Source organism: Chiloscyllium plagiosum, chromosome 5 (assembly GCF_004010195.1).
Source record: "Chiloscyllium plagiosum isolate BGI_BamShark_2017 chromosome 5, ASM401019v2, whole genome shotgun sequence".
Classification (NCBI taxonomy): Eukaryota; Metazoa; Chordata; class Chondrichthyes; order Orectolobiformes; family Hemiscylliidae; genus Chiloscyllium; species Chiloscyllium plagiosum.
In genome coordinates, this window is record NC_057714.1 from 2464095 (window position 1) to 2475010 (window position 10916).

General features: G+C 37.7%; 1 protein-coding gene across 4 annotated transcripts in view; it reads right to left on the reverse strand.

Moving 5' to 3' along the window:
* The window catches only part of LOC122549664 (serine/threonine-protein kinase Nek10-like), a 37893-nt gene that overhangs the window by 13198 nt on the left and 13779 nt on the right, over window positions 1-10916 (reverse strand). For 3 of the 4 annotated variants that reach the window (XR_006311631.1, XM_043689492.1, XM_043689491.1), the window contains exon 2: window positions 8380-8490. Coding sequence is in view for 3 of the 4 variants with exons in the window: in XM_043689491.1 (XP_043545426.1) it covers window positions 8380-8453 (74 nt within the window). In the remaining variant the exon portion in view is untranslated. Of the gene's footprint in view, window positions 1-6746; window positions 6897-8379; window positions 8491-10916 lie in introns of those variants that run through there. The other variant, XM_043689490.1, reaches the window with a different exon arrangement.

The following is a 10916-nucleotide window of genomic DNA, read 5'->3' on the forward strand; positions in this document are numbered from 1 at the left end:
CATTTCCAAAGCCCCTCCCCCAAGTCCCTCCTCCCTACCTTTTATCTTAGCCTGCTGGACACACTTTCCTCATTCCTGAAGAAGGGCTTATGCCCGAAACGTCGATTCTCCTGTTCCTTGGATGCTGCCTGACCTGCTGCACTTTTCCAGCAACACATTTTCAGCTCTGATCTCCAGCATCTGCAGTCCTCACTTTCTCCTCGGAAATCATATTTAACCAACTTATTGGAGTTCGTAGAAGGAGTAACATTTAATGTGGATAAAATGGGGTCTGTTGGCTTACTGTACTTAAATTTTCAGAAGGTATTTGACAATGTGCATCATCAAGGAATATTGCTGAAAATAAACTAGGGGTTCCATTAGCATGGATAGAAGATTGACTGGCAGAAAACAGAGTATGCATAAATGTATCCGCCTGATTGGCAGGATCTGACAAATATGCTGGGTCCTCAGCTGTTTGTAATTTACATCAATGACTTTGAGGAGGGAGCAGAAGGCTTTTGTGGCACAGAGTTAGTGTCTCTACCTCTGAGCAAGGCGGCCTGGGTTCAAGTCCCACCTGCTCCAGAGATGTGTAATAACATCTCTGAATAGGTCAATTGTAAAACATCGAAAGGAGGTGAGTGAAGACATGGTAGCTAAATTCACAGAGAACACAAAGATGGCAGAAGAGTTTGTCGCAATGAAGACATAAAAAGTTTACAGCTGGATATAAATAAATAGGTTGAGTAAATGGGCAAAAATCTGGCAGGAGTACAATGAGGGAAAATGTGAAGTTGTTCAGTTTGAAAGGAAGAATGAAAAAGCAGGGTATTATTTAAATGTTAAGGCAAAAGGGAATTAGGTGTTCTAGTGCATAAGTCACAAAAACTAGTATTCAGATACAGCACAGAAGAAGGCTAATGGGATCCTATCTTTTCTTTGGAGGAATTGAACATAATAAGTGAGGATTATAGGCTTCAGTTAGAAGGGCTTTACAGACTTTCTTGTTAAATGCTCAGCCATGAGCCTCTTGCCACTGGACTTGGCAAACTTAGAAGGATGCTTCCTCATGTGGGTTAGTCCAACTACGAAGCACTGTTTTAAGATTAGGGGGTCTCCCTTTTAGGACAAAGATGTGGAGATTTTCTTTCTTGGGTGTGTGACTTTGGAGCTTTGCCTCAAAAGGCCATGGAGGCAGCTTCATTGAATATTTTTCAGGCTGTTGAGGATAGATTCTTGTTAGGTGAAGGGATCGGGGCTATTGGGAGTGCAGAGGAGTATAGAATGTAAAATACAAGCAGATCAGCCACGACCATTTTGAACAGGAGCAGGGTCCATAGTCTGATGCGTCTACTTCTGCTCCTACTTTATATGTCCATACTTTATACTGTCTACAGCATTATCATTGTTTTTCATTTAGTTGAGTATTTTCAACTAATGTATCAAATATACCAAAAAGAATTGAAGGACAGAAAGAAACACAAAATCAAAACTCCAATGAAGTACTATCAAAGATGCAAATCTGTATCAATTATTGGAACTATTATAGATGATTCATCTGGGCAGATATAGAACAGATTGTTGCTATAATAAAGGTTCCTACATCATAACAAGAATAATCTGCAGTCTAGCATGAACTATCTTAAGCAAATAAAATGAAACTAATTATGTAGTCTCAAATGGACATTCCTTTTATTGTAGAAATGTAATATAAGTTTACAGGAGCACAACATCTTCGACTGATTTTAATTAATTTTCACTTAAAAGTCAATAATCTAAAATGCAGATATGGTAGAATAGTGATAATCTTACTGGACTAGTAATGCAGATACATTACATTAATGATCTAGAAATATAAGTTCAAGCTCCACATTGCAGCAGAATTAGTGACTGTCTTGTTTCCTCAGCAGTAATGAGATTTGTAGAATCCTGTAGTTTTCAGCGAATAGTTTTTTTTAATCACATGTTGCTTTTTCACTGAGCACTTCTTTCCACAGATGACAAGACACAGTGATAGAACATGCGAGAAAGCCTCCCAGTTTCTGTTATTATAAATCCATTCTTCATTCTCTCTCTGTTCTGACAAGTAAGATAGTGAAACATGGTTCTTTTGCATATTGCAGAGCCTAGCTCCATGGTCTTTCCAAGTTCAATACTCCACAGGCAACTTTTCATCTCCTAATAAGTGAACTTACTGTGCAAAATGTGACTTGCAAATTTTCTGACTCTGATTTGGGATCTGGTTTCTTATAAGATAGTAGTTTTAGTGCATCTAGCTTTGTACATCCTGCATGGGTTCTCTGGACTTGCTTCAATCTGTGGTCAGGTATTCATAGCTGCCATTTTAAATCAGTGGTGTTCTTTTTTAAAAATCTCCTTAGTCCATGTAAGTCTCACGTATTTAAAGCAGATGATGGAATTTGAATATCAATAGTCCATGTTTATTGTAACACCATTCTTAATTGCCTTTGAAATGGTGATAAAGCACTTCCTTGAAAGCCTGCAATCTATGTGGTATAGGTTCATTTACAATGATATTAGGGAGGGTGACTCAGGATTTTCTCCTAGTGAAAATGGAGGAATGGTGACAGATGTCTAAGAAAAAGTGGTATGAAATTTGAAGGGATTTTGCTGCTGGTAGTGTTCCCATGTGTTTCTTGCTGTTGTTCTAGATAATAGTGGTCGCAAATTTGGGAGGTGGTGAATAAGGAGGCTTGGTAAGTTTCAGAAGGACGTCCTGTAGATCTACATATGAGGGACAGTTTGCAGAGAGAACCCATGTTTTGGTGATGGATGGAATACACATCAACCAGGCTGCTTTATCCCAGATAATAGTTATTGTGCTGCATTCATCAAGACAATCGGAGAGGAATTCCTCACTGAAAAACTTCTAGCCTCTTCCCTGCTCTTGCAGCCACAATACTGGTATTTAAATGTAATCACTGCGTTCTCACCCTATTCTGATGTGTTCTTCTTTTAAGGGGCACTAGATCCCATTTCAGACAACATTCCTGAATTATATTTGTGGCTTTCTACATTTTAAGTTCATCTCAGAAAGTAGGGTCAAAAGACACCTTTCAAATCATCAAAAGATAACTTTAAGAAAAATATTAAGAAATCCTTTATACAAGGGACACATGAATTGAATGTCAGATAAACTGGAGAACACAAAATGCTTGTAATTGCTTAAGAAACTTGTGTTTTTTTTTAGTGATTGAACTGAAGTAGGTCCAATAATCTTGTTCACTTTTTATATTGTAAAGCCACCCTGACTGAGATCAGAAGACAATTTAGATTAGGGACTGAACCTACGAACTGCCTGATCTGTACAAGTCAACTACTCACTGAACAGTTAAAATTCCTCAGGATGTAATCAATAGAACAAAGGAATAACCCGGTGTAAAATTCAAGCAATCCATACAAGAATTAACTATGTGTACTCCCAACTTTATGGTGCATTCAGTTCAGACCCACAACAAAAAGAACATCAACATTTTCAGCAATCTTTTTAAGTATTGTATGAATTTGAACATAAGGCAAATTTTGGTTTATATAGGCTATGGTAAGGATTATTTGTCATTATATTCACAAGTACCAAATAAATAAATTCACCAAGCTTAAACTTCGGTGAATACCTTTATTCATCAGAACCAGCCACACCAACTTTTCCTCCAAAAGTTTGCCCTGGCCTTTTGTCTGTTATCTTGCTAATTGTGGCATTCTCAGTGCAGTACCACAAGGATTTCTATTTATGTTAGTGACAGGTCTTTTTAAATTGCAAATCTTACATGTTAAATAAGACTGCACACTATAATAGTGCTGCCGAAGAGAAATAGGTTGGCTTACTTGCAAGATTGTGGTAGAAGATGGAAATCCTGTTCCAACCCTGTGGACAGTGAGTGGGTGGAGATGAGGATGGTGGCATAAAAGGAAGGCAATCCAACAAGTTCAAAATAGGTGCTTCTATTTTAAAGTTCCTTATCCTACCCATTATTCTCTGTAAACTCTGCTAGTCAGTGGACTAGCCAATGCCTGCCAGTTCAATGACTTTGCTCCTAACATTATTTAACTCCAGCTGTCATCTCAGCTTCCTAACATTATTTAACTCCAGCTGTCATCTCAGCTGTCTCTCTTTGACTCTACGATCTCTTCCTCCAAACCCATTTCAGCTTGTTATCACCACCATTGTGGGTCTCAACAAAACCATTTTCACCATCACTGCCATTTTTTGTTCCCTCCTGCAAGGCCCACTTTCGTTCTTGACGTAGACACATCATTTGGATTTAGGCAATGAAAACATAATAATGAAACCGTTGGACAACAACAGATAAAAATGCTTTTATAGATAAAATATTGCTGTTTTCAAATAACTTCAGGAAGAAAATGGCAAGTTTGCAGAATAGACAGACAAGTGGCAGTGCATCTTAGTGAGGTTAAATGTGAGTTAGAGTTATTGAGTCATAATTATAATTGTACCCATATCCACCACTTTCTCAGTAAGTTCATTTTACACGTAAACCAAACTCTGTGTAACACATTTGTCTTTCATGTATTTTTTAAAATCTCTCTCCTTTGTCTTCCCAACTTCTGGACTGACTCACAAGAGGAAATGTCCTTTGCACATCCTCCTTGACAGATCATTGGGATCTTAATCAAATCATCCCTCACTCTTCTTAATTCTCGTGGAAACAAGATAGTCTGTCTAACTCCTTAATTCCAGGTATCAATCTAGTAAATTTTCATTCATGCACAAATGGGTTGTGGGCATTTCTGGCTGGCTGGTGTTCATTGTCCATCCCTAATTGTACCGAGGGCAGTTCAGAGTCAAACACATTGGCATGGGTCTGGAATCACATGTAGTCCAGATCACGTAAGAGTGGCGGTTTCCTTTCCTAAGGGACATTAATGAGCTAGATGGGTTTTTCCAACAATCAGCAATGGTTTCCTGGTCATCTGCCCTGGTGGGATTTGAACCCAAGTGCAAAGAACATTAGCTGAGTTTCTGGAATAATAGTCTAGCAACAGTACCACTCGGCCATTACCTCTCGTGTATCTTCTGAACTACCTCCAACGCATTTCCTTAAATTAGTATGACAAAATGCATGCAACATTTGAGATATATACTCATAAATGCCCTGTATAAGTAAAGCATAACATCCTTACCTTTATGTTCAATTCTTCTCACAATAAAGAACAGCATCCCATTAGCCTTCTTGATTACATGCTGTTCCTACATTCTAATGTTTTGTGACTTATATTCTAGAACAATTAAATCCCTTTGTATCTTGGAATTCCATAGCTGTTCTGCATTTAAGATATACTCTGATGTATTTTGTTATTCTTGCTGCCAAACAGAACAACTTCATAGATTTCTACATTATACTCCCCTCATCTCGGTCATTAATGAAAATTTTGAAATGTTGAGGGCCCAGCACAGATCCCTGTGAAATTTCACTCGTCACATTCTGTTAATTAACTAAAAACCCATTTTACTTACTCTCATTTTTCTGCCAGCCTGGCCAGCCAATGTTGATATAGTCCAACCCAACCACTTCTCTCCCTTGCATTAGATGAGTTTTTATTTTGCACAATAACCTAAAATGTGGCACCTTATCAAATGCCATCCGGAAATCTAAGTACTATGCTTCTATGGATGATCCTTTATCGGCCGCACATATTGCTCCTTCAAAGGGATGGCGGCAAGAGGGCTGTTTTGTGCAATGGAGCAGCGAAGTTGGGCTGGTGGAGAGACAAAGTATTCAATCTTCAGGGATCTTGAACAATCTGCCTTTTCATTAGCATTTTTTGGACTAGGAATCAGGCCTCCAATACAGGTCAGTTAGGCCACCTGTCATTAAAAAAACTGCAAGGATTAAAATAGGCCCCATAGGTATTAACATTCAGTAAGCGTTCCAAGCAGCCATTGTTATTTGGAGATCATGATTTCAAGATTTCATCTGGGACTCAGGCTAGGATGTAACCCCCAGTTTGGAAAGCTTTGCACGGTACTTCTAACATTTGAAGGTCATTCGTCCAATTTCCTGCTTATCTATCAGGAGTTTCATGAGACAGATATTTCACTATCATTACATGTCTTGTGAACAAAGATTTCTTCCCATCTGATAAATTGGCCTTAGAATCTGAACAAACATTAGTTCAAAAATTACATCTTCCTTTCTATGCCTGGGATTTTGCCATACATGCAGTAAACTTCATCTTCTAATGTTGCTTCATAACAATTTGATTCTCTTTCTAAGCTACTAGATAGTATAACTAATTTATTTGTTTTTCTTCATGACTGAATTGAAGGCGACAGTGCAGTAATTGTCATAGCTAGATTCGTCCTATCTTTTGTAGGTAGCATATATCCAGACAATTTGTGACATTATTGATTGCAAAGTGTTAAATTCAAGTTTACCTTGTGGTGCAAGCAAAACCTATTCAATAGGTTGTGACAGTGCAATTGATATCAATTGATCAATGCTCGATTTTGGAATAAAATTTTAAAAATCATATACAGAAGCATTGTGATAGAATATTTCAAAGCCACCATAGTCCCAGAGAACCCTATGCTGAGCTTAACCCAAAGGGCAGTGTGCCTCAGGCAACATTCAGAAGGTGGGGCCCTCATGGTGACCTCAGCTGGTACAGGAGTTGAACCACACTGTTAGCATCATATAAATGTACATCACAGAAATAGGCCCTTTGGCCCATTGAGTCTGTGGTCTCCTAGTACAGTGTACACAATCTTCAGTCTTACTTACAGTGTAGCCCTTCTACACAATCTCCAGTCTCCGAGTAAAATGTATTCTCTCTGTACACAATCTCAAAACCTACAGTACAGTGTGCTCTCATTATATGTAATCACCAGTCTCTCAGTACAGTGTACAGACTCACGGGATTGAATGACCTTATCCTCTTCTGTGTAATAGCCTCAAAAGGCTGAATGGCTATTCTGCATCACATGCCAGCCAATTGAGTTAACCAATCCAAACAGGATATTTACAGCACTGAGCAAATGTGACATTGGATAATATCATGAAGCAACATTAATTCGTGAATAAAGCATAGTAGTGTGTTAGTATAATTTCCATAGTAATATACATTTCTGATAAGCTAAACAATTTATCAGGTTATATCTTATTTTATTTGAGACCAATTTGGAGATTCAATAGGAAACAGATTATTAAACTGGAGAGGGTTCAGAAAAGATTTACCAGGCTGTTGCCTGGATTGAAGAGTTTGAGACAAATAAAACTGGAAAGGTTGGGCCTTTTTTCATATTGAGGGTTATAAAATCATGAGGGGCATTGATAAGGTGAATGACAAGGGTCCTATCCCCATGATAGGGGGATTCAAAACTAGGAAACATATTTTTAAGGTGAAAAGAGCAAGATTTAAAAAGGACATGAGGTGCAACTTTTTTACATCGAGAGTGGTTCATGTGTGGAATGAACTGCCAGAGAAAGTGGTGGATGCAGGTACAGTTATAACATTAAAAGTTCAGGAATAGAATATGTTTGGAAGAATACGGGCCATGTGCAGACAGGGTGGGACTTGTTTAATTCGGAAGCATAGTCAGCATGGACTGGTTGGACCAAAGGGTCTGTTTCTATATGACAAAAACAACACAATTTTTAAACCAGAATACTGGAGCATAATTTTCCAAGTGTGGATTGCTATGGGATGTACTGCCAATTTAGGCTTACTAGAAAATCATGGGGAATGTTCTTACAGTAGTGTAATAAATTCAAAAATTAAAACCTTTCAAATTTAATTCTGTTATAAACAATCTAATTTGCCACGTGTTACAAACAAAGAGCTTTACCTGAACCAATTTTCATGCTTCAGTGTTACAAAAGCATGTGATACTGTCAAATTCATGTTGACAACTGATGTTATGCCGTACACTGATGTTAAGTTTGTCTTCTCTAGTATGAACACAGTATACACTGAGCTCCTCAATCCATTCCCTCGATTCTGATATAACGTGACAGTTCCATTCCCATGCAATCCCGGTTTATAAGAAAATAATAGCAGCACCATTTTAAATAATGGGGCCAGAATCCTGTTATAGCCAATACAGGTAAGGAAAGCTTGCGTTCTACAAATAATAGTCTAAATTCTTTAATCACGTTAAAGCCAATGTGTTGTATAATCATCCTTTATAGCAGAACCAGCTGTACTTTTAATACACGATATGACAGTGATTTATTGAAAGTGTATAGCTCTTTTTTGTAAATTCAAAAGAAGTGACTAAAACCTTCTTAAATTTCTACTCTATAATTTTAATGCATGAAACAAAATCACAGTCTCTTATGAGTTACAAACATATTTAATATCTAGTAAACATTGAAGGATCATGGAAAGCACTCTGTTAGTAACAGAATAACATACTTGTCTGGACTTCTTTTGAGTTTGGCATCTGCTGTTTTTACTGCAACTTTGGTCTTCTTGTCTTGCTCAAGCATTTTATAGCTTCAGTTAGACAGTATTAAAACAACATTCCTATAGAAAGAAAAGTAAGTTCAAATATTAATAAAATTTAAATTCAAACTATTTTCATATTGTAAAATAAATTGAAACCTATTTTTATTTTTCACAGTTGTATTCCCTTTCCTTCTCAAAGCAATGGTGCTAAAAGAGTGCAGGCACATCACTCATATCTGGGATAGGTAGGTAAAGAGATCAAAACTGGAGTGGAGATATTGGAGGATGTGTTACGTGCATGGGAAAGAAACAAATAAAAATGGTCAATGCTGTAGTTTGGACAATGGAAAAGATTGTGCTGTTAGTTTGGGGGAAGAAAGTGCACAAAGGAAGGCCAGAAATAGGGTTGTGGCTTGGTTATGGTGGAGGTAAAAAGATATTCGCCAAAGTGGAGGTGGGGAGAAAGAGAAGGAAGGATGAGGGTTGATTGTGGTCAGTAGCATTTAGAATGGATAAAAGAGAATTAGAGGATTCAAAGGTCATTGAGCTTAGTATTCGAAGTGGAGGAAGGACAGTGCAAAAGTTGAGGAAAGTTGGGCTTTGGTTGTTCAGTGGCAGTTAACCGAGGAAGTTTGTTGGATCTGTTCCTCCTAATTTGTGCTACAAATATACTCACCTTATGGATCAGATCTAATTTATCTCCTTTCTTAACAATGCTGTTAAAAATTCAGTCACAAGTTCCTTTAAATATTTTTTGACCACCCACCTCTGAGTGATTCACTAAACAAAAAAAAAACCTGCAGATACTGGAAATCCGAAACAAAACCTGAAATTGCTGGATTTGCTCAGCAGGCCTGGCAGCATCTGTGGAGAGAAAGCAGAGTCAATGTTTTGGGTCCAGTGACCCATCTTCAGAACTTCAGGGTTCTTGCTGAAGTTTTCCAGCAATTTCTTGTTTTGTTTCAGACCTTTCAGTGACTGCTTATATTAAGAGCTGATGTCAATGGTTTAAAAGTCAGGTTTGAAATTGATAAAACCTTTGTTTCTTATCTAAATCCAAATCCACACATCTTGGGAGTTAAAATTCCACCTCGGGAATTCATTGTTTGGTTGTTCATTAATACTTAGAATAAACTCAATTAACTGATTTCAAAATTAAACCACTACACTGCACAAAAACATAATGGAATCACAAGATTTCTGATGTACCTCATAATTTTACACATAATTGATTTCAGAAGTTGTGATTTATGCAATTCTTAACCTCCTAACTGAGGTTCTAAAATAAATTAGGATTGGCACAGAGTTATCTTTGAAAAGGCAAACTGGATTAAAGTTAATAAATTCTCTGAACCAGATTGTTTTATTCCAAAGTATTGAAGGAGTTGGTTATTGTCATAGTGGATGAGTTGGTGGTTATCTTTTAAAATTCTATAGATTCTAGAAAGTTTCATTCAAACTGGAAAGTAACAAATGCAAACCCACTATTTAAAAAGAGGGGTAGAATGGTGAAACAGACCTGTTAGTTTGATATTAGGGGTAGCAAAAATGTTAGAATCTATTATAAAATTCAGGGGTGAGTGGCTTTCTGAAAGCGCAGGCAGGAAAGGTAGTGGAGCAACACTCTTAGCATGACATGGAATATGTGATAGCAAGAAATGGTCGTGAGTTGGAAGATGTAGAATTCGTAGAGGTGAAAGTAGGAAATAATAACACAAGATGACACAGCTGACAGTAGTGTATAGACCCTCTATTGAAGCGATGTGATGAGGCAGAGAATATATCAGCGGATAATAACGGCATGTAACAGAGGCTATATACCTTAATCATGGATGACTTTATTCTTCATGTAAATTTGGATAATCACATTGGCAGAGGAAACCATGAGAAATGATTCACAGAGTGTATTCGGGACAGTTTCCTAGAACAATACATTTTGAATACAACCAAGGATCACGCTATTTGGGATATGATGATGTATGATGAGGCAGGTTTAATAAAAGATATCAGAATAAAAGTTCTTGGACACAGTGATCATAAAGCAGTAGAATTTAGCATACAGTTTAAGAGGAAGGCGTTCAGTAAGATTCCCCATGGGAGACTGGTTAGCAAGGTTAGATCTCACGGAATACAGGGAGAACTAGCCACTTGGATACAGAACTAGCTCAAAGGTAGAAGACAGAGGGTGGTGGTGGAGGGTTGTTTTTCAGACTGGATGCCTGTGACCAGTGGAATGCCACAAGGATTGGTGCTAGGTTCTCTACTTTTCGTCATTTACATAAATGATTTGGATGTGAGCATAAGAGGTATAGTTAGTAAATTTGCAGATGACACCAAAATTGAAGGTGTAGTGGACAGCGAAGAGGGTTACCTCAGATTACAACAGGATCTTGACCAGATGGGCTAATGGGCTGAGAAGTGGCAGATGGAGTTTAATTTAGATAAATGTGAGGTACTGCATTTTGGGAAAGCAAATCTTAGCAGGACTTATACACTTAATGGTA